General features: G+C 57.8%; 2 protein-coding genes across 3 annotated transcripts in view; both read right to left on the minus strand.

The window, feature by feature from the left end:
• Window positions 1–26,365, minus strand: part of EVL (Enah/Vasp-like) — a 63,078-nt gene that overhangs the window by 21,785 nt on the left and 14,928 nt on the right. Inside the window, exons 1-3 of one of the 2 annotated variants that reach the window (XM_040975067.1) lie at window positions 24,662–24,783; window positions 14,114–14,282; window positions 6,501–6,678 (exon numbers count right to left, since the gene is read on the minus strand). In XM_040975067.1, coding sequence (XP_040831001.1) covers window positions 6,501–6,678; window positions 14,114–14,282; window positions 24,662–24,672 — 358 coding nt within the window. In that variant the 5' untranslated portion in view covers window positions 24,673–24,783. Of the gene's footprint in view, window positions 1–6,500; window positions 6,679–14,113; window positions 14,283–24,661; window positions 24,784–26,365 lie in introns of those variants that run through there. The other variant, XM_040975066.1, reaches the window with a different exon arrangement.
• Window positions 3,831–24,655, minus strand: LOC121152860. Its single transcript, XM_040975068.1, has 2 exons — window positions 20,529–24,655; window positions 3,831–3,841 (listed from the first exon to the last, which is right to left on the minus strand). Exon 1 carries the CDS (start codon window positions 23,905–23,907, stop codon window positions 22,978–22,980), a length of 930 nt encoding a protein of 309 aa, XP_040831002.1. The 5' UTR covers window positions 23,908–24,655; the 3' UTR covers window positions 3,831–3,841; window positions 20,529–22,977.

Here is a 26,365-nt window from a genome sequence, read left to right on the forward strand (position 1 = left end):
GGCTCCTCTGGGCTGCTCTTCTGCCGGGAAGGCATTGCTGGGAGCTGGAGGCCTCTTCAGCCCCTACTGGCCTGGCCTGGCACCCCAACTCCTGCAGCCTTCCTCTTGCCCACTGTGGCCCTGCTGGGACCAGGCAGTGGCAGTAGGCATCTCAACTCCTGGAATGGACTCAGTCCACTGCTGCCCTTCTGCCCTTTTCCCTCCCTCAAAACATGCAGACCTCACACCACCCTGAAACATAAAGGAAGCCCCCTCCCGAAGGCTCGCTGCCCCGATGCATCTGGCCTGGCCCCTTGGCTCCTCCGTGTCCTCCCTTCCTGCCCAACCCCAAGACTAACATCACTTCTGGGGGCCCGTGGCTTTGGACTAGCCACTCAGCTTCTCCCTTCGGGATTTGGTCTGCCCCTACAGAGGCTAGGGAAAAGGTGGAGGAAGAGGAGGGAGACAGCACCCACCCCTCGTAAGAGCTCACTGTGTTCCGAGCGCGTGGACCGGAAGCTGATCTGAGAGGACGCTGAGCCCCAGCTGTCACCTTGACCTGCTGAAGTTCCTACTGAGGTCAAATGTCTGACTTCATGAGTGACGACTTAGAAAGCTACGGGGCCACTGGCTGGGGAGGCAGGTACGTATCAGACTTGGAACAAGGGGCCTGTCACTCGCAAGCGTGGCCCGGGACAAGTTAAGAGCTTAAACAGGGGTCAGCACACCAGTTCAAATGCCTAATACTTTGCCTGCGAGTGTCAGCACCCCATATGGGCGCCAGTTTGTGTCCCAACTGCTCCACTTCCCATCCAGCTTCCTGCTTGTGGTCTGGGAAAGCAGTGGAGGACATCTCAAGGCCTTGGGACCCTGCACCTGCATGGAAGACCAAGAAGAAGCTCCTGGCTTCAGATCAGCTCAGCTTTGCCCTTCCTGGATGGGAAGATCTTTCCATCTTTGCTCTGTAAATCTGCCTTTCCAATAAAAATAAATCTTAGTTTCAAAAAAGTGTTTAAAGGACTTTAATTTCTTGGTCCTGCAAGGAGACACGATGAAGGAGGAGGGAGTGCCAGCACCTGGCACTGAGGAGGGGCGCAGCGCCAATGTCTGTTCCCACTAGGCTCTGCGGCTCATGAATCCCATTCCTATTCACTCCAGCACCTGAGCCTTGCAAAGGAAACAAACACTTCCAAACAGGAAGTGGCCCTGCTCCAGGCTCCATGGGAGTGGGGTGGCTGGCCTTGGCACTGTCCCCACCCCAGAGCCCCGCCCTTCCTGCAAGTGCCGGGCTAACAGCATCTCCTGTCCTGGCAGGCTGAGTCCAGGCACGGGGTGTTGTCCAGGGCTGCTTGAGGCAGCTGCCCGGCTTCCCTGCCTGTCAGCTGGGAACCTGCTCCAGCTCCATCAAGGAGGGTGGGGCGGCAGCAAGGGCATGCAGGGCATCTCCACAGCTGAGCCCCGGCCCGTCTGCAGGTCTTGTGCTGACCCCAGAGCCTTCAATGCCCGTCCAGGCCCCTTTCACCAGGTGCCACACCTTGAGATGCCCAGCCTCTCTGCCACCCCGGGTACAGGTATTGCCCTGCCATGGGTGCTGACGCTGCTGGCTGCCTTTGCAAATAGCTGTTTCCAACAAAAGTGGCTGCAAGCTGCTAGGTGACCTGCGTGAAGCTACTTCTGGTTACCCTCACGACAACCCCGTGAGGTAGGTACGTGGCTAAGCCCATTTCACAGATGGGAGGTAGAGAGGCTCAGAAGGGCAGTGGCTTGCTGGAGGCTGTGCTCCCGGCCTGACGGCAGTCCACATGCTCCAGGGATTGAAGCGCTGGCAGCTGCGGGCTGGCGGGGCGTGCCTTGGGGCCGTGGTGCTGAGCGGGCAGAGGGGAGGGTGCGATGTCTGTGTGAGACAGTTCCATTGCCATGTCCCTCAAGCACAGAGAGCGCCCCTCCCCTCAAGCCCAAGTCCTCAGGCCGGAGAGCGAGGGCGCTTCAGGGCGTGGACATCTTGGTCTGCCTCGCAGGAAGGGCAGCAGCTACGTGAGGCACGCAAGGTGACAAGGGAGAGCACCCCACCCACCCACCGTGGGCCCCGAGACACAGCATGGGAAGCAGGCACCTACCCTGACGACCACACAGTTCAGGATGGCGGCTGTGTACTCGGGCTGTGAGGGGCACCCGGGGCGATGCACATAGCAAGGCTGGTATTGAGAGAGGGGGATGGGAGGCAGCTGCCAGGCTACCCACAGAGTGTGGGCATGAGGGCAGGAATGGAGGGGGCTAGCAGGCAGTGTCATTCCCTCCCTTCGCGGGGTCAGAGTGGACGCTAAGAAGGAGGGGGCTCTGGGAGATGACCCACCCTCAGCAGCAGACACACCCAGCACCACCCCCACATGCCCTGTGCCTGGGCCAGCTTAAGAGGATGTTTGAGTGGGGCCTGGACCTGTGGCGTGGTACAGGGCGACCTGGAGGGCACCACCTAGGCAGGTTCTGGTCTTGAAGTCCAGAGGGGAATGGGGCATTTCTGAATGTGGCAGGACATACAGCCAGTGCTGCTGTGGCCACAGAATGGGGGTGCAAGGGCCTGTAAGGTCTGGGGTGGCAAGGACTGATGGGGGAGAAAGGAGCAGGGCATGCCAGGCATGGACCAATGGGCCATGGGCACAGAGATTGCAGTACCGGCAACTTCCTCTGGGTGTCTCCTGTGAGAACAGAGGGCTGGAGTCGGCCACAAGGCCCCCATGGCGACTGTGGCCAGTGGAGGGCAGTGGGGAGGCAGTGCAGCTGGAGGGAGGCAGCCAGAGCATTCCCTTCTGTCCCCTTGGGTGGGACACTGCTCCCTGGAGCTGCGGCAGGTGGTAAGGAGGATGGGGTCTGGCACAGGGGGCGGACAGCATGTCCTCGAGGCACTGACGGACTGCACTGCTTAGCCCTGGCGGAGCAGATCCCTGGCCTCACAACCTGCACGGCTGTTCCACCTTTCCCCACCAGCAGTGCTGGTCTCGCCTCAGCTTCTTCTCCCTGAGTCTCCAGCCTGGCACCGCTGGGTGCCTGTCACCTAAGACAACAGGGACATGTCTGCTCTCCCAGCTCCTCCCCTCCCCTCTACCCTCTCAGCCTGGTGGCCCTGTTTCCCTAACAGGCACTGTGATGGTCCTGTGTGAGCCACAGGAGATGCAGAAGGCGGAACCCACGGCCATAGAAGCAAAAGCAGATCAGAATGAGGCCCAGGCGTCTGGTGAGGGCTGGAACAGGGCAGGGTCCTGGGTGCTGGGAGGGGCAAAGGAGGGCACCTGCCACAGACTGCCAGGTGTGGACGTGCTATAGGTCACTTTGTGGACAGCGAGGATGTCACTGGTGGGGTGGGGGAACATGGAGATGGGACTTTCCCAAGCAGAAAACAGCAAAACGGCACTTTTCCTAAGACAGCCATGATCTGGCTCAGGTGGTAAAAGCCGAGCTTGGCACCTAGAGGCGTCTGGTGGGACACAGGATGGGCACTCAGCCAGGGCTAACCTGTGCACCCCAAATGACAAGGACACCTCTCAGCTCCGCAGTGCCTTGCCACTCTGGGTCTGGCAGGGGCATGACAGGTGCAGGCTGAACCTCGACTCCCACCTTTTAGGCTAGGCCCCACTCCCTGGCTTAGGGACACACGAGGCGGCAGCCCTCCCACAATACCAGAACTTGGCTGCTGGCTGCTGTGGGCCGCTGGGGCCTGTGCCAGGTGTGTGCTGCAGGCCCTCCCCGGGCTTTCATGCATAGCTGATCCCCGACTTGAGAGGAGCCCAAGACCCAGATGCCACACCATGAGGGCTCAGCTGGGCCTGGCACCAGATCTCCTGTCATCCCTCAGTGGCCTTGGGCTCTGAACGCCCTGAGCAACTGGCAGCTCAGCTGGGCACAGAGGACGGGCCCATACCAGAGAGGAGGACAACTAGGGCCTGCCTTCTGGGCGTGGAAGACAGAGCTGCAGGAGGCCGGGGGCTGCCTCAGACCTGCGGGCTGTAGTGGTGAGGCAGAGTTGGGCCTGCGAGGGCCCGGAGCAGTTTCCAGGGAGCTGTGTGACCTAGTACATGAAAAGCAGGTGCAGCTTGTCCTGCGAAGCTGTCGCCATGCACTGGGGGTATGGTGAGCCTGTGCAGTGACCACCACAGCCAAGCCAGGAGTGACTGGCTGGTGCTGCTCCTGGCAGTCAGCAGGTTGCAAGGCAGAGGATCAAGGGACTGGCTCAGGGTGAGTCCACCAGCACACCCCACAGCCATCCCCTGCCGCCCACACAGCGGGCAGGGCTCTGCTGCCAGGACTTGAAGACGACTGGGATGGGTGACTCCCGGACATCTGACTCGCCCTCAGGAGCGCATGGTGGCTGGGCATGTTTCTGTCCCTCCCAGCAGAGGGGGTGCAAGCTGTCACAGCAGCCTGTAGGCCAGCATTTAGAGGGTGTGGGCACTGCCATGCATTCATGCAGGGACACGGAGAGGTTTGCAAGTGGCAACAGAGGCCCCTCTGGTGTGGGATTACAGTCACCTTCCTGGTCGGGATGAAGTCTGTGGCTACTGGTCCCCAACCCCCTGCACGGGTCAGTCCTTTGGGAGAGCAGAGGATGCTATGCTGTCCCAGGTTCTGGACCTGCTCTCAGCCAGAGGCCGCAGCGACGGTGCCTCAAGTGGCGGCCGAGGGTTCACCCCTGCATGGAGACTGCCAGAAGCCCTGAGAGCTAGGACGTACAGAGACGTGCAGAGATGGGAGGCTGAGCCTGCACTGTAATCTCACAGACGAGGGACTGAGGCCCAGTGCTTGGACAAAAGCAGTGGCGGTTAGAGGACTCCTTGGCTGGGAACCTGATAGGGGAATGCAGCCAGCCATGGTGTCCGAGGGTGGCCCCGTACTGTGGGCTCCCTCCACGCACACAGGTGCTTGCAGGAGTTGCTCTCAGTCAATCAGCACCCAGACATGACCACAGTCACGGGGGCGGGGAGGGACCTGGCCTTCTCTGCCAAGCTCAAGGCTCTTGGGTGCGGAAAAGCTGCAGGGACATTTGTGTCTGGCATGTGCAGGCCCCAGGCGGCCACTACTCCACACTGCTGTGTCTGGGAAGCGTCCTTACCACGCAAGTTCTGGGCAGCCAGCCCACCTACCCACACGGTGGCCACGTTTGATGGGAAAGCAGTGTGCTCTGCAGGCACCTGCTGTGTCTGTTGGTTCTGGCACCGTCTGTTCACTCAAACTTTCCAGGGTACTGACCAGGTCCAAAGCGCCAACATGCCAGCCCTGGCTCTCAAGGAGGGGTCACCCCTGCTCTGAGCACCCCATCTCCCCACCCAGTCCCCTCAAGATTCTGAGCACTGGGTCTCTCCACTTCCTTCCTGGGTTTTGGTGGTAGTGGTGGCGGCGACAGTGACAATGCGTGCAGATGCTGAGTGACTGCACAGCCCGCCCGTCAGTCCCACCCCAGCTCAGTTACATGAAACAAACACCCCTCCCGCCCCATTTGATAAACTAGGAACTCGAGACTCTGAAAGACAGTCTCTTGCCCAAGGACTCAGCTGCGACGTGGCAGAACGAGAGCTGGAACAGAGTAGTAGAACCCCAAGGTGGGTCTCCAGTGCCCTGCTCTGCCAAGGGTCATCAGGGCTCGGCCACCAGGGCAAGGCCCGGTCCTCCCCTCCCCCACCGGAAGCTCCCCCCTCGGCCTGGGTGGCGGCTTTGCTGGCAATGCTGCTTGCCCCTTCCCTCCTCGCTGCTGTTTATGCCATCCACCTGTCACGGCATTCAGGTCCCTTCGGCTGGGAAAGCACCCTGCCCCCAGCCCCTTGCTGATCTTCCTGTTTGGCCCCCAGGCCTCAGATGTTGCACTGTGCTTCTCCCAGCCCATGTGTGTCCTCCCGTGCCCACCTCTGGGGAGGCCACCCCACCTCGGCCCTACACTGAGGGTGCCTTACCCATGGGTCTCCAGCTCTACCTCCCCCCTGCCTTGTACAATCTCCCTTGGGGACAGAGATACCAACGGGCAGAGCTGCCTAATGCTGTGCTGTGCCCCCTGAGGGCTTGGTGTGCCCTGTGCTTGGAGCCATCTGCCCCCACCCACAGGACCCTGCTAACCCTGATCAGATTCTCACTGATCTCCACAGCCAGCCTCACGCTCAGCAGGTGTTTATAAACACCTGTTAAATATGCAAATTCAGAACAGACTGCCGTTCTCTTAGTCAAACAGGCAGATGTCACACACACACACACACACACACACACACACACACACACACACACACACACACACACACACACACACACACACACACACACACACACACACACACACACACACACACACACACACACAAAAAACGACTGGACGCGGAGCCCCTTCCACACCAGGCCCTGGGCGCTCTAACCCGCCTGGACACCCGGCGCAGACAGCAGGGCTCTTGGGGGCCCACATGCAGCCAGCCCCACGGCATGGTGGAGCTGGCCCCTGGAGCAGGATGGGTGGGAGCAGCACAGAGCGGCCCCGGGCACCAGCTCACCTCCTTCCTGGGCATTCATGACGTTGAGGGCGAACAGCATGGCGTTGGAGAAGGTGGCCGCCTCTTCCTTACTGGCGAAGTTCAAGCCGTAGACCTGGCGGGCATCGCGCCACTGGTGGAAGGTTGGTGTTGCCTGATTGTACTTCAGCCCTTTCACGATTGAATAATTGATCACAACCTGGAGGCCAAGGGGAGAAACGTGTCAGTAAGTAAAAGCGAGAGTGAGCCGGCGGGAGGCGTGGCAGGCAGGCCGCTGTGCACTGGCGTCTCCAGCAGTGGCACGGCCCCTGGCACGGGGTTCTTCTGCTGCCAGGCCCTGGCTGGGAGAGGTGCCCTGTGAAGGTGGCGGACGCCCCTCGAGGAATCGCAGAAGGCCGCATCTCACTCTGTACCCCCTGATTTTTGCTCGCGGTACTGGGAGTCCAGGCTCACACCCGAAGAACTGACTGGGAGAGAGTTAGGCTTGCTTCTGGGTCAGCAGAGAAAGTGTGGGAGACGTTAGTGCACCCTCACGCACCGGCCAAGTCAGCTGCTGGGGCTGGAGCCACCATGCTAAGGCGGTGGAGCGCCTCAGGGGCGGTCACGCTCAGTGGGGCCGGAAAGAATGTTCTATCAAGATGGCTGAGCATGATCAAAGCAAGACCAGGATTGTGGCCATCCCAGCTGCTGTGTCCCGCAGTGTCAGGGAACGTTCTGGAAATCTCCGGTCGGCTATCTCCTTTTAGGAGGACATAGAGGACCGTGGGGGGGAGATGTCCTCTCCCAGGACACAGGCCGCTCGGGTGTCTGCCCGCCTGTGTCCCGGGGCTGTGCCACCAACCCCCAGGGCAGAAGGCTGCTCAGCATGTGGCGCTGGCAGCGGCCATGCCTGGCTGCCCCGAAGGTGACGGTTCAGGGCCCTGGGAGCTGCGGATTCAGCCCCGCTCCGTTGCTTGGCAGCTGAGTGACCCTGCACGGCCGCTCACGCCAGTTTCCTCACCCAGGAAACGGCGACGAAGGGCGGGCACCTGTGCTGAGCACCCTCGGGAACATTCCTCACGATCTCGAGCCTGGTCATGAGAGGCAGGGGAGCGCCTGTGTTTCTGAACCCACCTAGTGGGTCTCCCTCCACGAGCAAACTCCTGACTCGCAAGCTTCTCCCCCACGGCAGACACTGCCTGTGTGCTGCTCCACAAACTCACTGCCCTCCGCACTGCCCGGAAGACACTTTCCTCTAGAAACTTCTCTGGCTGACTCCACACATTGAGGCTGAAGACCCAGGAGAACGGGGCGGCGGGAAGCAGAGCTTTCTTTATAGCGAGGTCTTGTCATCCCAGCCTCATTTATGGAAAAGACCACCTTCTCCCTGTGGACAAGGGCCGTCTAAGTCACGTGGCCACGCGCGGGCGGGTCCAGCTGGCGCTCCTGCACCTGCAGGCCAGCCCCCCGCCCCCAACCGCCGACTGGCTTCGTGGGAAATCCTCCAATCCTTATTTTTCCAGATTGCTGTAGCTGTTGTAGATTGATTTCCGTATCAATTTTGTAAACGCCTGGAAAATTTTAACAAAATACCTTCTGAGATTTAAAGTGGAATTACTCTGAACCTCTTAACGGGTTGTGGGCACACTCAGGTTTTCCATATGCACCGTCAGGTTCTCCAACTCTGGGATCCAAGAGAAGGGGAGTCCTGGTCTGTTGGGTTGAGCTTGCAGGAAGGCAGAGGGGGAGGAGATGCCGGGCGCCGTGTCGGTCTGCCTGTTTGGAACCAGCTGTCTTTCACTGTCATTTCCTCATTGTTTCATTCTGGAATTTCAGCAAATGCTTTTGACTGTATTTCTTTTCTTTCCTTCTTTCTTTTTAAGATTTATTTATTGGAAAGTCAGATTTACAAAGAGGAAAGATTTTCTGTCCGCTGATTCACTCCCCAAGTGGCTGCAACGGTCAGAGCTGAGCTGATCTGAAGCCAGGAGCCAGGAGCCTGGAGCTCTTCCGGGTCTCCCACAAGAGTGCAGGGTCCCAAGGCTTTGGGCTGTCCTCGACTGCTTTCCCAGGCCACAGGCAGGGAGCTGGATGGGAAGTGGAGCAGCTGGGATACGAACCGGTGCCCATATGGGATCTCAGCGCATGCAAGGCGAGCACTTTAGCCACCAGGCTACCACACCAGGCACTTTTGTCTGTTTCTAAGACCGTAGGGTGTTTGCTTTTACGTTATTACATGGGTCTTGCATTCCTGGAATTCAGGATGTTATTTTTAATGTTAGATTCAAGTCATTAATCTTGTTTTGCATCATTGGCCATCACAAATTCTCTCGCCGTGTTCCGCGCAGCTTCCGTATCGCGGTTACGCGGTCTCAGTAAGGCGCCAGAGGGACTGGCCCTCGCGTCCGCGGTCTGCGGCGGTCAGGGCCGCCGGGCCTGTCCTTCCCTGGCGTCAGGAAGAAGTCACCTGTGAAGTCACGGGCCTGCATGCGTCTCCGGAGACGGTCAGGTGTGTCATTACACACCGAGCCTCTTCGGCAGATGTAGGACTACTGTTCTGCTTCCTCCTTGTGTCCGTTGTCAATATATACATATTTAAATATTTAGCTGCTTTTTTGTCTATTTGGAAGGTAGACTGACAGAGAGGGAAGAAAGGAAAGGGGATTACAGAGTCGCGGCTTCACCCAGCACCCCACCACGCTGGGCCAGGGAAATTGTTTTTGAAGTAATATGTACGCGTCAGCAAAGCTGACTAATTTATTGGTGTAAGTCCCTTGTAATACCCCTTGGAATGGCTGCAGTGCTTGCCAAGGAAGGCTCTCTGGCGATGGCCACCCCTTCTTTTCTGACATGGCCAAATTGTGTTTTTTCTTATTTTTCCCCTACATCAGTCTTATTATTTTTTAATCAACCAACATTTTGCTTCAAAGCATCATGCTTCTCTTTTTGCTGAGGACAGCAGGGTGGCTAGCAGGGACGGTGGAGGGGTGGTCACCAGCCCCTGCCTGCAGCCCTGAGCGCCGGTGCTGGCCAAAAGTAACCAGCGTGGCCAACTCTCCATGGGGAGCTGTCCGTTCACAACAAGGTCGTTATAATAAAGTGACCATGCCCATCATGCACTTGACGCTGTCACACTTCGTCACATCCCACAAGAGGACAAGGAGAGGGGGCTGCTCAAGCCCTGACCCACACCTTGTCCAGACCGTGCCTGGGCCTGCGGAGCACATTGCTGGTGGGCCCGGTCCTCACGAAGCCTGCAGACAACCTCGCTGCTCTGCCGGCCTCGCCCCAACCGTGGCCACAAATGCTTGCTTTTGTCAGAGACAACAGTCTGACCCAGCCATTCCAGAGCAATTTCTGTTTTGAATTTTTCCCCCCTACTTTGTTGGGAATAATTGGCCTTTTCCCTCTAGCTTCTTGAAGCAGTATAGACGACTGATTTTCGGTCTTCTTTTCTCAAAATAACCTTCGTTCCATGTGCTGTTTTTGCACTGTGTCCAGTCCAAAATGTTCTCCAATTTACACTGCAATCCTTTATCTGACCTATAGTTCATTAAGTAATACACTACTTAATGTTCAAACATTTGGGGACTTTTTAGTTACTGTGTTACTGACTGATGGTTCAATTGGTGCTCACAGAACATGCGCTGATTTTGGGGAAGGAATTCTTTATTTGAAAGGCAGAGTGACAGAGAGAGATCTATTGTCACATAACTGCGATGGCCTGTTCAGGCTGGCGCCAGGAGCCTGGCACTCCATCCAGATGTCCCACATGCGAGGGACCCAAGAACTCGGGCTGCTTTCCCAGGGGCGTTAGCAGGAAACGGAATCGTGCAGCAGCCGGACTTGAACCCCAGATGGGATGTGGCTGCTGCAGGTGGCGGCTTAGGCCACAGTCTCATAGCAGCAGGCTCCTCTGCTCGAGTTTAAGCCACCTTCACCCGAGGCTTGCTTTATGACCCAGCCCGTGGGCTTCTTCGGTAGCTGCTTCATGCGCCCTGGAGCGGATGCTGTGCCGTGCAGCTATGACTTAGGCCAAGTGGGTTAATCGTCAGGTCCGGTTCTCCATCTCCCCTGCTCTGTCTGCACGCTGGCTCTGCCACCTGGAGGTATACCGGCATCGCCACCATGCTTCTGGATGGTTCCATTCACCCCTTTAGATCTGCCCATCTTTGCTGCACATACACTGAACATAGCTCTCAGGCGTCTCCCCACTCAGGGCTACCGTGACTTTGTTCACTGGGTTCCCTCGCCAGGAGGAAGGCAGAGCTAAGCGCACTTGCTGCCTTACCACGACTCTACCTAGTATGAGTGCAGCCACATCAGTGTCTCTGCTCTCATTCCAATTAGAATTCTTATTTATTTATTTTTATTGCAAAGTCAGATATATAGAGAAGAAGAGAGACAGAGAGGAAGATCTTCCATCTGCTGGTTCACTCCCCAAATGATCGCAACGATCGGAGCTGAGATGATCCGAAGCCACGAGCCAGGACTCTTCTCTGGGTTTCCCACACAGGTACAGGGTCCCAAGCTTTGGATCGTCCTCAACTGCTTCCCAGGCCACAAGCAGGGAGCTGGATGGGAAGTGGATCCACTGGGATTAGAACCAGCACCCATATGGGATCCTTGCGTGTTCAAGGTGAGGACTTTAGCTGCTAGGCTACTGCGCTGGCCCCCAATCTTGACTTCTTAGCCTGGTGCTGATCGACTTGCTTTCCAAATTGTAACTCACCAAGCGTTGGCACGACTGATCCGGGCATGGCTGGCGGACAGACTATTTTAACATGAGGCACTCATTGTGGGTCCATAATGATAGCATCTGTACTGTTTTATTCTAGGGAGAGTGGGTGTGGAAAGTGCCATTTCTGTTCCTTTACAGGCAGGTCTTGCAACTCCAAATGCCCATGGAGTAAAAACAGCAGTCTTTTCCCAAAAGGCAGCTTGGCAGCGGAAAATGGTCCTCCTGCCCCGTGCGCTGGTGTGCATCTGAAACCACGGAATCCATGGGTGGCCAAGGCCTCCTGTCATCAACTTCTGACATGATGTCCCTGCCACAGCCTCAGTGCTGGCCAGCAGGCTCCATGCACTTGCCACCCACATGAAAGGCCCACATGGGGTGCCCAGCTCCTGGCCGCAGCCTGACAGCTGTGGACATCCGAGCACGCACGAAGCCGTGGACAGGAAACGGCCCCACCCCAACTTCTAAATAAATTAGAGACTGAGAACTGTCTCTGGGCAACAGCCCCTCAGAGTCTGCAAGTGGGTGGGGCCTCCCCGCCACCTGCTCCAGCTGCTGCTCTGCCTCAGACCTACCGACAGCACACAGATCTGCTGGGAGACTGCAGCGTGGGGCACGTGGAGGTAGCCCATCGCTCTGGGCACGTGGGGTAGCCCATCGCTCTGGGCACGCGGGGGTAGCCCATCGCTCTGGACACACGGGGGTAGCCCAGTGCTCTGAGCACACGGGGGTAGCCCAGTGCTCTGGACACACGGGGGTAGCCCAGTGCTCTGAGCACACGGGGGTAGCCCAGTGCTCTGGACACATGGGGATAGCCCACCGCTCTGGATACATGGGGGTAGCCCACCACTCTGGACACATGGGGGTAGCCCAGTGCTCTGGACACGCGGGGGTAGCCCAGTGCTCTGGACACGTGGGGTAGCCCAGTGCTCTGAGCACGTGGGGGTAGCCCAGTGCTCTGGACACATGGGGATAGCCCACCACTCTGGATACATGGGGGTAGCCCATCGCTCTGGACACATAGGGGTAGCCCAGTGCTCTGGGTGAAGAGTGAGCAGTGTTGGGGCAGAAGGACGAGAATGCCCCTTCTGCACCTGCTACTTTTGTGGATGTGCTCTCTGCACACTGGTTTGTTTTGCTCCTGTGAGTTCATTTTTCCTCGCCCTGCTGTTGTTGACTCAGCCTGTGAGGTCACATAGAGTTTTGGTGGCCATAGCTCACGATCAACTCTGACTCTCGAAGGGAACAGGTTAGAGCTCAGCTGATGGTGATGACACAGGGCGAGTACTGTTTTCCACAATCAACCAGGACTTTCAGTGCTGACAGAGGTGGTCCCCAATGCTGCTGCCACCCCCACCTCCGCTCCCGGGAAGTTTCCTTTGAAGGATGCCCTGCGGGGCACGGCTCTGCGAACAGGTGTCCCTGCTTTCCAATGGCCCAGGCTGTCATCCCAGCTGCCCTGGGTTGAGGCTGGATCACAATGGAAGTGGCTGCTTGGGGGATCACTCATGGCGATTCAGGAACCGCGGAGGGAAGCGACCCTTCCACTAGAGGTTCTTGGCCAGATTGGATTATTCTGGAATCTTGGGAGCTGCTTTGGGATGCTGGTGTAATTGGAGCCAGGGTGCTAGCTAGGCTGTACTGTGTGTCTCAGGGGCACATCTAGAACAGGGAAGCGGCTTCCAGTTGTTCTCCAGGGAAGTCTCCATGGAATGGTGGCCCGTCCACGGGAAGGGGTTGCCTCTAGGTACCAGGAGCTCGTGGTTATACAGACGCCCTGAGTAGGGGACCCTGGGCCGGGGCTCTTGTTGGTCACAAGGCCCTGAAAGTCGGTAAAGGTGCTTTCAGCCAAAGCAGAAACCCAAAGAGGCAACAGGTTGAAAAAACAAAAACACCCCAAGCTCTGCTCTCGTCTCACCGTCAGCACACTCATTCTTCCGGAAAGAGCAGCCAGCCTGCTTCGGAACCTCGCTGAGATCTGGCCGGTGAAGGCTGCTGGGAGACACTGTGGCTACAGTCCTCTTAAGGTCATTGCTAAAAATGGCCTTGTTGCTCTCCAAAAACAGGGCTAGAGCAAAAGCGACTGAGGCGGCGACCCAAGACACTGTGGCCTGGCCGGATGAGTGTTCCTGTGGCAAGGCCCGCCGTGTGCCTAGCTCCCTATGCCCTGAGCAGCTCCCTAAGCCCCGAGCGGGTGGATGCCCAGGGTTTACCGGGAGAGGAGCGATCCTATACTCTCTTCAAACCATGTTGGTGCTCTCCCCAAATGAGGCCTTGGGAGGCTGTGAGCCCGAAGTGCCGCCTTGCATAGATGGGCAGGTGCTGCATCTGGCTAACATCCACACAATGCATTTGCCCCGGGTTTGCTAACCTCTAACCTGACAATAATGCAGAGAGGTAGACCAGGCGTAAGATCCCCGACTCCAGGTGACATGGGCACTAGTGGAACTCAGAAAAAAATAGTTGGTTGAAAGTCTTGCTCAGTGTAGATTCAGATCCCCACTCCCCTTTATTCATTCATTCATTTATTTATTTACAGAGAGGAGAGACAGAGAGGAAGATCTTTGATACGCTGATTCACTCCCCAAGCAGCTACAACAGCCAGAGCTGCGCCGATCCAAAACCAGAAGCCTGGAGCCTCCCCCATGGCTCCCACACAGGTGCAAGGTCCCAATGCCTTAGGCTATCCTCGACTGCCCCCCACCCCCGGCCACAAGCAGAAAGCTAGATGGGAAGCAGGACTGCCGGGACCAGAACCAGTGCCCATATGGAATCCTGGTGCATTCAAGGCAAGGATCCTAATTGTGAGGCTATCGCGCCAGCCCCCCCACCTTGCCATATGTGTGTGTGTATGCACGTGTGTCTGTGTGTGCCCGTAGCGTGCACAGGTCACAGCACCTGTGCCTCGAGCGCTCACCTGCTGATCCTGCAGCTTGACCCCCACCACACGGAAAGTGTTGCTGGCAGTGTTGTGATACATGCTGATCCGGCTGAAGCCCTGCTGGCCCGGCTTGAGCGGCACCCACTTCTTGCTGCTGTCATCATACACCATCACGGAGGCCCGGGCTTGGCAGATGCTCTGTTCACTGCAGGACGAGAGAAAACTCAGGGGTCAGCCTCTGCCACGGGGCACGAGGAAGGGAGGCCAGCTGCAGCTGGCCCGCAGACCACTCCTTGCTGCCAGGCCTTCCGCCTGCCTGGTGAGGCCAAGGAGGCTCTGTGCCCACACTTCCATGGCTTGGCAAAGGCCTCGCTTTGTTCTTGGGGGAGAGGGGAGAGGCGCTCTGGTGAGCGAGGGCTCCTGTCTGCCGCCGGCTCTCAGCTGCAGGTACCGCGTCCTAACAGTCAAACGAGATCATGCAGGGAGGAAGCGGAGCCTTGGCACTTCGGAAGGAGCTGTCATGAGCTCACCACAGAGGAAGAGAGAGCAACTCAGAGATGGGAAAATGCTGGTGCCACGTGATGTAGGCAGTCAGGGACGAAACCCGGGTCCTCTGTCCCGCACGAGAACACAGCAGAGGCTATCGTTGCAACATCCAACAAAGTGCCCAAGTGATGCATCGCGACAAGATGGCATGACACAAACCCTGGGGACGGTGAAGTGGCCAGCTGACCTGACGCACACAGCAGCACAGGTCACAGAACACACACGGCTGCATCTGCATGCCCTGGCCCCGCAGGGCACCTCACCTGCTCAGAATGCGACAGAAAACCAGGGAAGACGCAGAGGCGGCCCTGGAGAGAGAAAACGTCATCGCTCAAGTTAATATGGCAAAACCCAGAGGAGTCCGTGAGCCGCCAGCACCTCGTTTACATACAAGCCCAACCTCAGGACGGCCACAGTGCGGCTGACTCAGGCAAGGGAGGCATACGGGAGGAGGTGGCGACAGCCTGGGGGTCACGGTGACCCCACGACAAAGTCACAATTCACTCACTTTATCACAACAAAGGATCTGAGAAGGACCCTCTCAGCTCTGGGACCCACCAGGGCGCCAACTGCGGTGGTTTTCCAACGTCGGCCCCACGGCCCCAGACACCTCAACTTGAGCAACACGATCAAGCTACGAAGCGTTCCAGAGGGTGGGACAGCCCCAGGATCTGCCCCTGCTGCCGAGGGACTGTGTGATGTAGTGGGTCAAGCTGCTACTTGAAACGTGGAGTTCCAGCTGCTCCACTTCCAATCCAGCTCCTTGCCAGTGTGCCTGGGGCCGCGCCAGCAGATGATCCAAGGGGTCTGGGAACCCACGAGGAAGAGCCAGACGAAGGTTCTGCCTTCAGCCTGGCCAGCCCTGGCCACTGCACCTTCTGGGGAGCTAACCAGCATTAGGTATGGATTTAAAAAAGATTTTATACTAAAATAAGCATTTTCATCTCCCCGCAAACTTTCTGAAAGTGCCCTGCCATCCGGCTTTGCCCTCACATGTCTTACATGACGCCCTGTGCTTGCTCACAGCGGCCCCAAGCACCCACACCCACTGCATCGCCACCTGGCCACCGGCTGCTCGGTGCACGCTGTGACAGTGCTGGGCATGTGCTGCGTGCTCCAGATCCCAGCCAGGAGGCAGGGGAAATGGGGCAGCACTCGAACCCCAGAGGACTGGGTGGGAGCACAGTCCGGCTAGAGGACCTTGGCGGGCATCAGCAGCCGCTGTGTCAGAGGCCCTTGCTTTCTCTGGTGCCTGGGCAGTGGCCACACATGGACACAGCCTTATCGTTCTTAAAATTTCTTCTTTTTTAAATGATGTATTTATTTTTATTAGAAAGTCAGATTTATACAGAGGAGAGACAGGAAGATCTTCTGTCCACTGGTTTACTCCCCAAGGGACTGCAATGGCTGGAACTGAGCTGATCTGAACCCAGGAGCCATGAGTTTCTTCTGGGTGTCCCATGCAGGTGGCAGGGCACACATCTTTGGACTGTTGACTGTTTCCCAGGTCACAAGCACGGAGCTTGGATGGGAAGTGGAGAAGCTAGGATACGAACCAGTGCTCATATGGGATCCTGCAGCATGCAAGGCGACAACTTTAACCACTAGGATACTGCGCCAGGCCCCTGGACACAACTTTTGATCCTGTGTGGTCCTCGTCTGGATGCGGGGGTGGGCACTGGCTTAGAGTCGCACAGCTAGGCCTGGCCAGCCTGGAGGGCAGGGGCGCCGAGGACGCTGTTCTCAAGAGAAGGCCGTGTGCAAAGTCTTCCTGCCGCAGACCAAGGCAGGGAGGGGACATGGGATTTGGGGTGAGGGACAGCAGGTTTGAGAGGTACGCACAGAGCACCCTGCGGGGCGGTTGTGGTTTGAGTCAGCAGAGGGAGCAGGTGACAGAGTGAGCCCTGAGCCCACACTGACACACAGTCACTATTCTTATCATAATGACAGCCATGGCCGCTCCCACGTCTCCGTTTTTGTTTTTAACATATCAGGTTTTAATTAAGCTCACGGTTAACCAAAACCCCTGCCTTCCCCCACGTGCACAGGACATGTCGCTCTCTGCTTATTTTGCTGTCACAAGATCAAAATGCAGGACCCCACACATGGGATCCCTGATGAGTGTCCTACGGCCGGCTGGCTGGGCTGAGCATCTGCTATTTAAACTAGGCAAGCGTTTTCTTTTTAAAAAGTATCAATTGGTGCTGGCAAATGTGCACGCAAGGCCGCAATGCCGGCATCCCTGTGGGCCCTGTTCTGGCTGCTCCACTTCTGCTCCAGCCCCCTGATAGTGGCCCGGGAAAGCAGTGCAGGACGGCCCAGGCACATGGGGAGCTCAGAAGCTCCTGGCTCAGTCCTGGCTCAGGTCTGGCTCAGGTCTGGCCACTGTGGTTATTTGGGGAGTGAGCCGATAAATGCAAGGTTGTCTGTTTCTCTTCTTCTTTTTTTTTTTTTTTAATAATTCTTTTATTTTCATTTTAAAAGATTTTATTTCCATTGGAAAGGCAGATCAGATTGATGGAGAGAAAGAGACAGAGAGAGATCATCCGTCTGTTGGTTCACTCCCCAAGTGGTCGCAATGGCTGGAGCTGAGCCTATCCTAAGCCAGGAGCCAGGAGCTCTTCTGGGTCGCCCACGTAGGTGCTGGGTCCTAAGGCTTTGGGGCCAGCCTCCACTGCTTTCCCAGGCCACAGCAGGGAGCTGGAATGGAAGTGGAGCAGCTGGGACATGAAATGGCATCCATATGGGATCCCAGTGCTTGCAAGGGGAGGATTTCACTATTTGAGCCACTGCACCAGGCCCTCTTTCTATCACCTCTCTGTAACTCTTCCAAATAATATTTTAAAAGTGTCATTTACTGAGTAAGCAAGCTGTTTTTTTTAAAAAGTGATGGGCTGTGTGAGCCTTCCAGCACAGGTGGGAGGTGGGAGGCCCGGGGCTGTCCCACTGCACGCTGGGCAGGGGACTTTGAGCACTTCCGAGACTGAGCTGAGCTCTCTTGCTACAAAGGAGCACAGCACCCCTCCTTGGCCCCCCAGTTTCCTGCTTACAACCCTCAGACCTCATCAAGGAGCTTCCTGGGTGCCAGGTAAGAAAATACGGATGCAGCTGAAGACAAAGCTGACTGCAAGAGAAGCTCACGGCCCCGCCCACCTGTGGCCTGAGATCAGCTCCATCTCACGCTCACCCACCCGCAGGGACCTGCGAGGCCCACGGCTGCCAGCTGTCAGGTCCAGAGCCTCTGCACCCCCTTGCTCCTCCTAGCTCTGATCTCAAGGGTAAGGGGAAGTCATCTTGGAATTCTGCCCAACGTTCAAATCTCCTTCAGGCTGCTCCTGGCATCCACTACAAAACCAGAAAGGAGAGAACACACTTTCACAAAAGGCAAGAAAAGCAGTGTACCCAGCATGGGGCAGGACTAACCGTGGGCCCAGGCCCAAGGAGAACGGGGCCTCAGACCAGCCAGGCAAGGGCCTGGCCTGCAGGCAGCACCATGCTCACTTGTCTCCGGCACAGCACTGCATGCCATGCCTGCGGGCTCCTTGATCCCCCATCATAAACGCCATCGCTGTAGACCCCCAGTCCTTGCCTGGTGAACACATGGCCCTATGGCTGTGAAGCCGGGCATGTGGGGACTGGGTGCCCACGGACATGTCTCATCCATCACCTGCTATGCCTCATCTCCGAGGATGCACTACCACCAGCAGGGGCAGCCAACACGGGTGACCTGTGTGTTCCCTGCCTCCCCGTGGCCTGGGACTGCATGCAGGGAGACGGCAGCCCTGAGGGTGGCCACCTGCTGCCCCTGACGCCACCTCTGCAGGCCCAGGCCCAGGGAGAGGCCGGACCCATGGTCCCTGTGCTGTCAGCCATGAAGCCACTCCCAGAACTGGCAATGCCCTTCAGACACAGCTCACCCGCCTCTGTCTTGGCCCATGACCAAGGGGCTTCCCAGAGGGGCTACCAAGTGCCACACCCTGGGGACTGCCCCTTTTCCCACTCTCACTACAGAGATGGTGTCTAGGGGAGCACCAGGGACCTGCTGTCCTCTGGCCTCGTCTGCCTCCCACCACTGGGAGCTTGCCCTGGAGCCTGCCTTCGGGCCCTGGGAATCCATCTGGACAGTCCGGGGCTGCCTCCCAGCTCTGTCGCTGGCTCCCTCCTCTCCAGCGTCCCCCTCCCCACCTCCTCCAGCATCTTGCCTGCTTCCCTCTGCCCAGGGCTCCTGGAGCTGGGGCCCAAGGGAAGGCAGTCAACCTGCTGGAAGTGCCAGACAGCAGTCAGTATGCCTGGCTTGCCTGATGTTCTCCAGGGTGAATCACCCACAATTTCCTCTCCTGTCATTCTACGTCCATGGCTCTCTGATAGAGCTCTGTGTATTTGAAGAATCAGGCACGGTGGTCATGAAGCCTCAGGGGTCTCCAGAGTTACTGTCAGAATACATGTCTCTGAAGTGGACCGGGTGGAGCTCTCACACCCACCTGGGCTGGGGCTTGTGCCATCACTGGTGCCCTGATGCTCCCATGCTGGCACATCTCTCACACTGAGCCTCTTCCAGCTCCGGGACCCTATTTCCTGCCCTGGGACATGACTGAGACGCGGGGTTCCACGAGGTCCAAACCAAGAGGGCCCCAACTCGGGTCTGGAGCTAGAGGCCTGAGCATCTCTGGGACACCTCCCTGTGCTCATGGGTGTCTATTTAGCCTCCCTTCCACGCCCAGGTCGGCGCCTCTTACGCCCCGCCAGTGCTCCAGCCAACAGCAGTCCTGGCTCTTCCGCCATTACAGCTCTGTGACCCCCAAGGGTCCTGCCCTCCCATGCCCTTCCTGGGAATTACAAGGGGGTGACGGTGTGAGCCTCAAGGAGCAGGGCCAGGCTGGGTGCGAGCCAGCTCCGGCTCCAGCCACCACCTGGGCAGGCCCTCGGGGCCCTGTTCCCTCCTGTCTTCAGTGGATGCCATCCTGGTCCCGACGTACCCACCGCCTCTCCATGGCCTACCTCAAGTGCCTCTCCAGCCTGGGTGACCCCATACCCTCATGTTTCCCTGGAGACAGCAGCCAAGCATTACTCCGCCCAGAAGTTCCCCTCCCAGCCTGGATCCAGGCTCAGGGCCCTCTCCGGCCTCGGAAGCCTGTCCCGTACTTGCCACCACGGCACTTTTGTGGTCCCTCTGCTCGACGGGCAAGGGCTGCTTCTTCAGGCAGTCTTACTCCGTGTGTCCCTCCAAAGCGGCTGCTCGAAGGTCCCTTCTGAGCTTTCAGACAGGGCAAGCTGCTCAGCTGGTCCTAGGGAACCGAGGCTGTCCTGCCTGGGACACTTCAGGGAGAATGGGCTACCCACTGACACAGCCCAACCTATGACCCAGGACTGTTAACTGCTTAGAGCTCCTCCTTTCCCTGCACCAGGGGTGCCTGGAGGACAGGCCTATTCCTGAACCCCTTCAGCTCTTCTCGGCCCACCTGGAGCCCTGATTTGGCGGGCCCGCTGCATGGATGAGTTGGTGAGTGGGGGCTGAACAGCGTGGTGGTGGGGACACTGGCAAGGGCACCGAACAGAACAGGACCAGACTCCAGATCCACTGGCACAGTCCCGACGCATTTCCCTTCAATATGAGTGATGAGTGTAGAAGTCCCAGGCCAGCTGAGAGCCACCAGTCAGCAGGCTCCGGGCTGGGCATCCGTGAGCCCTGTGACTGCAGGGAGACAAGTGGGTGGCTCTGCTGCACCAGGGAGAGGATCTTTTCAAGCCATCTCTTAAAAAAACTTTTTTTAAATTGGAAAGGCAGAAACATATGGAAAGGAAAGACAGAGAAAGAAAAATCTTTCGTTTGCTGATTCATTCCCTAAGTGACCACAGCAGCCAGATCCAAAGCCGATCCGAAGCCAGGAACTGCTAGGTCTCCCACATCCTCGGCCGCATTCCCAGGCCACCAGCAGGGAGCTCCAAGCCACCTCTTAAATGTGCAGGAGATCAAGTGAGACAAAGGAAGTTACAAAGGAAGAGTGGATTATCGAAGCCCATCCCCAGCCAGCAGGCACCACTGCACATGGTCCTGCTGGCTGGAAGGGACAGTAGACTGGCCAGGCAGACTGCAGGTGGAGCTGCTGTGAAGTTGCCTGCGTGTCCACGCACGGTGCCAGCATTACTGTATTCCTACAGGCCTCCAAGGAGAAAAACAAGATAGTAGGTTCCTTACCATGGCTTGGAGACATACCTGGGACCACAGCACCTTCGGCAGGGCTAGGCTGTGACCCTGCCTTGGTGGGGTGTCCCTGTCCATGGGCAGTGTGGCTGAGGATGCAGAGCCCACTGGACCTCACCATGGAGAACCTCCACGCCTTGCGTGCACCTGCTCACCCATCACTGACTCCCTGACCATCAGTGAAGGACACGCTGGGCCTGGCCCTGCTCTCCAACAGCCGCCCACTGCCATCTGTGCGGTGCGCTGGAGGGTCCATCCTCCGTCCCCAAGGGAAGGGACAGATGCCCGCACAGCCCTGTCGCAGGCACTGCATCCCAAGTGTGCAGCGAAGAGGGCCTGCTTACTGTTACCAAGGATCACAGGGTGCGACCACAGGGAGAGCGAGGAATGAACTGTGGGAGGCAGAGCTTCAGCAGCCTTGTCATTGCCCAGGCCTGGCCACTTGTCGCCAATGCCTGCCCCACTAAGTCCCCACTCAGCGGCTGAGACACATAGACCTGGAGCCACAGGCTTGCTGGAGCTGATTAGGCTAGTGACCTGCCCAGTGTCCCGCGCAGAGTAGGAGATGCCTGGGCTTGCCCCCAGTCCTTGTGTCTCGCCCTGCAGTGGACGTCCTGCCCTCGGCAAGGCAGAGCAGTCCACGTCCACTTTCTCATGCTGTTGTGACATGGCTCTCCTCTCCAGCTGCCCACTCTGGAAAGCTTCCAACGCACAAACCTCCTCCATGTGCACCCTTGCCACCCAGTTACCCACTGAGCTCTAATCCCAGGGGGACCAGCACATGTTCCTGTGAAGTAAGGGCTCTAAACAGCCCGCTGATGCAGTATTATTACAGCCCAGTATTATCACCGTCAGTGTTTCCCAATCACCCTAACGAGGACTCTACACTGCTCTGAAACAGTGTCTCTGCCGTGTGGGATCTGAGGACCCCGTCGGCACTCCTGGCTCCGTTCCTCTCCTTGAAACTAGGCCTTGCTGTTACTTATTGGTGGTGTTTCTTGGTGAAGAATCCAGGCCTGCTCTGGACTGTTCTGTGTGACTGAATTCAGGTGTGATGGCACACAGGAGCATGCAATATCAGGCTGCCAGACCAGGCATGGGTGGTCAAGGGTGCTGCACTGGGTGCTCTGGGGAGGTTCCTTTTCCCCCTGGGGATTAGGAAAGCCACTCCAGGATGATCACCTACTTTATTTATTTTTTTAAGGGTTACAGGCGTTCAAGAGCTCTGCTCTTCATAGCTGACTTAAACTTTTGCTGTGCTGCTTCTCAGGCCCGGGGGAAGAAGGTTCCCACGGTTCAGACCAGGAAGCGGCTCCACCCCACAGAACTGCTGGGTGAGCAGGGGCCCTGAGGCAGCTCTTTTGTGCCCACGCACTCCCCAGTGCCAGCCGAGCCTAGCAGTGACTTGTTGCACACTGTGGGCACGATCCCCATGAGCTATGTGGAGGATGCCAGGGCCATTCCAACCTAGCAAGGTGAAAACACGTGCAGAAAGCAGGATGCGCACATTAGCTGGCTCGGTGACACGCCGCCCTGGGGAGTTGCCCTGTGCCCTCAGGAGACAAGGGGCAAAGAGGCAAGCGTGTCGGTACTGTTAGCAGCAGGCTTTGTCACACAGAGCCCTGAGCGGGTCAGCATCCTGACCACGTTTTGGAAGCTGCTGGGTTAAGGGACTGTAAACAGTGGGCTGGGCCAAGGATTTGCACAGGTGACACTGGACATGGCAGTGTTAGGGCCAGTTCGGGCCGGCAAGGCCTATCTTCAGGGTTGGGCCCAAGCCCTCCTGTCTGTCCTGGCCCTCTCTCCACTCCAGCTGGTGGGTCTCGGGCAAAGTGTCTCTTCTCTCCTCTGTGTCCCATGTGTGTGGCAGCTGACTCCCTATGCAGTCCAGAGGGATGGGGCCAGCCCTCCAGCCCTCCATCCAGCTGCTGCCAGTCCAAACCTGGCCCCCCAGCACTTCCCACACTCTGCCAGGGCCACCATGGAGTTCCCCAGGGCCATCCTTGGGGAACTGTCTGCTAGAACACTGGCATACGGTCTACTCAACCCTTACACAACTTACACATCCTAACACGTGCCTCTGTTGCAAATTCTGGGTCCCTGGGGCTTGTGATTTTTTTAAAAGATGAAATTATTTATTCAAAAGGCAGAGTTACAGAGAAGGGGCTCCTGACTGACAGGTGGTCAGAACTGGAGTGAGGGATGTGAAGACATTAAGGCCGCTGGAGGGCCTTACCCTGGCACCACAGCGGGCCAGGGACCCAGGAGTTACATCCCTACCTGTCAGTGGGAGAAAAAGGGCAAAGTGCCCGTGCAGTGCAGCCCACCTCACAGCAGGTGTGGCCACTGACCCACCCACCACCGACCCGGCCCACCTCCTCATCCGTGTACTTGGGGGTGGGAACCAGAGCTGTGGGCTGCAGAGCTCAAGGTCACCAGCACCCGTCTTTGTCCTCAGTAACACAGTAAGACAAGCGTCAGGCAGAAAGAGGCAGGGGACGGGATACCCACGCACCACTAGTGGGTCTCGCATGACGGAAAACTTGAACGATGCCCACACTCTCAACAGCCTTTCACAGACACCCCGCCCGTGCTCCGTCCTGTTACTCCTGACTGGGTTTGCCACCGTGAACGGCCGGGGTGGCGTGAGCTGTGGGAATGTCGCGTAAGAGAATGGGCAACTGAGACAGACTTGGAAATAGAAAGTGTTTGCTGTGCCTCTGTTCCACCCGCAGGGCCTTTCAAGCAAAAGGAAAATTGCTGCAGTGACAGAAAACTGGCTGCCAAGGGGCAGAAAGCAGGCCCACAGCAAACCGACCTGGCCCAGAGGCTGTGCACCGAGTTGGACCCGTGTCCAGAACGGGCCAACTCTCAATTTTGGCTTGAGAGACAGGGACGGAAGGAGAGAGCGAATGAGCATGAGCGAGGAGGCAGCCCTCAATCCCTGCCTCCCTGTGCCCAGCTCGGCCCACCACCTGCTGCCTCCCGGACAGCAGTCACAAGGAGGCTGAAGCGAGGAGCCACAGCCGACCTTGAGCACAGACACAGGTGTCCTGACGGTGTCACTGCCTGCGCCTCTCATGCTGTATTCCCAACTCACAGTCTCGGAGGGCAGCTGGGCTGAGTTCTGGTTACAGGCATCCGGTAACCAGTCTCGCAGCCCTGGGCAAGCATGCCCTCAAGTTTCCCAGCTACCCAGCAAAGTGGGGATCCCTTTTTCATTAACCCCAGGGTGGGGGCAGGAGGGATTGGGAGTTTGAAAGAACCAAATAAAGTGGCAACACAGCACCTGGGGAACTGTGCAGTGAGGTTTAAGGCGAGGGGCTGGTTATTGCTGTGTGCCAAGTCGCAAGGCAAGCTGTAAGGAATCCGGCTAAGAACTGCCCACCCCGCAGAGGACAAACAGCGTCCTGTACCCTGCAGGCTCCTTGGGGCCACAAGGTCCCCAGCAGGCGGCACAGGCCATACACAGGATGGCTTGTCCTTGGGCCAAGTGGCAATGGCCTACGGCACGAATCCCCAGGCTCCAGAGCCTCCTCAAGTTGCAGCGAGTCAGCAATGCGCCCAGCATGCCTGGGCTGGTCAGCTGCCCTCATGGGGTCCCCACCCCCCTGCAGACTGAGCAGCCTGCTACCTTCTGAGGCCTGTTGTTCCAGAAGCGACAGACACTGGCTGGGAGCGTGGAAGCCCCTGAGGCCAGTGCTGGGGGACTCGGTCCTCAACTGGCAGGAGTGTAGGTGCATGTGGCCCCTGGCCCTTTGGTCCTGCAGCTCTCAGCTGGTGCACCAGCAGGCTCCACCAGTCGGGTCCCCTGCCCCAACTGCTCCCCTACTCACACTGTGGCCATGGCGGGAAGGCTGCACGTGGAGGCGTCCCACGGGACCAGGCAGGGTTGACCCGAGAACGATGGACTCACTGAGCACAGCGACTGACTTTGAGACTCTGCTCAAAACCAGACAGGAAAAGGAAGTTGAACCAGAGACAAAGGGGAAACAAGCCCAAGTTAAAAACTGAAACCCAGGTAAAAAATAGAGAAGCAAGAGGCTGGCGCGCGGAGCTGGGCCGTGTGGGCGGCTGGGAAGCCGGAGCAGGGCCTGCGACCTCAGCCTGGAGCACTGTGAGGGCAGTGGAACCTGGGCGACATGGGCAGGGTGGGGCAGGGATGGGGCAGGCCGGGGGCTGGCTGTAGCTCCGAGCCAGATGCAGAGGGCTCAGGGAGCAGGTGGTCCTGTGCCACGGCATGTGCAGGGTGGGAGCAGGAAGCTTCGTGGGCAGAGGGGGAAGGCTAAGTGGTCACATCTCTGGGGCCACATCTGCACTTCCACGGAGCTGACATGATTCTCTGACAGCGAAGCCGCAGCTGTGGCCCTGACAAGCGATGGAGGCTGGCACTGCCGTTCACGCATCCACTGGGGCTAGTAAGGCCTGTGCTGCCTATCCCCACAGGGCCCTCCCATTCCCAAGCTTTCGCCTCAGAAGCCCTGAAATCCCAACGAGGAGGCACTCCTGCTGCTGGAGTCCAGGCTATGAAGTGAGGGGCAGCAGTTCCAAAGGAAAAGGCAAGCTCAGCACCGCTGGTTTCGGGCTGTTGCAGACGGCCAGAGCTCGTCGGGGACCAACACACTCTCAATGTTGCAAACACCTTTGGGTGATTCCTAAACACATGCATGTGTCCCTCTAAAGACGGTCCTGGCTGCAAATCTTGCCTTTGTGTTCACAATGTTTTTCATGTCCTTGTGGTGGTGGCTTCTTTTCTCGTGGATTACCCAGAAGTGTTCTGTGTGATTCTGGAATGTCTGGCGTGCTCCTTCACCTGCTGTTTATGTCCGACTTCGTTCTTCCGTCGTCAGAAAGCACGTTCTACTGACAACTTCTGCGCTGGCCCTGGTTCCGAGCTGCTGTCCAGAACTTCTAGGCACTACTCCGCCATGTCTGCTTCTGTCCAACTGTCTCCCAGTTGCCAAGAGATGGGCCTTAAGCAACCAGCCACGGCTGCGGACTTGTCATGGCTTTCCAAGCTGTTGGGGGCATTTTCTCCACCCTCCTAGCTTGCGTGCTATTGTAACAAGTTATCACAAGCTAGCTGCTGGGGAGAACGCATCTGTCACTGCATACAGCACAGGATGACAGGTGATCTCCTGGGTCTCACCTGGTGAGACGTTGCCAGGAGGGAGCAGGACTCTCCCCCAACCTTTCCCAGCTGCCACGTGTCGCCCACATTCTCTGGCTTCTGGCTGCTTCCTCCATCTTCAAAAGAAGCGGCCAGTGGTGCCTCACACTGGCCCTCCTGGCCACAGCCAGGACATGTTCTTGTTTTCGGATGCGTGTGGTATGCCAGGTCGCCTGGTCACGGGTTCTGAGGACCTGGGGGGTGGCCCCACGCTGTCTGTAGCCCTTCCTTTTGCTGTCAGGCCAGCCACACCTTGTACTGAAGAGCATCTTTGTAGACGGCGTGATTGCCACTCGCATCTCCATCCTGTCTGATGATCCTGCTTTGTCTGGGTAACAGTTCACGTCTCTGACGCAACAGGACTCGGTGC

This window comes from Ochotona curzoniae, unplaced genomic scaffold, assembly GCF_017591425.1.
Source record: "Ochotona curzoniae isolate NIBS_2020 unplaced genomic scaffold, NIBS_Ocur_1.0 contig_2688, whole genome shotgun sequence".
Classification (NCBI taxonomy): Eukaryota; Metazoa; Chordata; class Mammalia; order Lagomorpha; family Ochotonidae; genus Ochotona; species Ochotona curzoniae.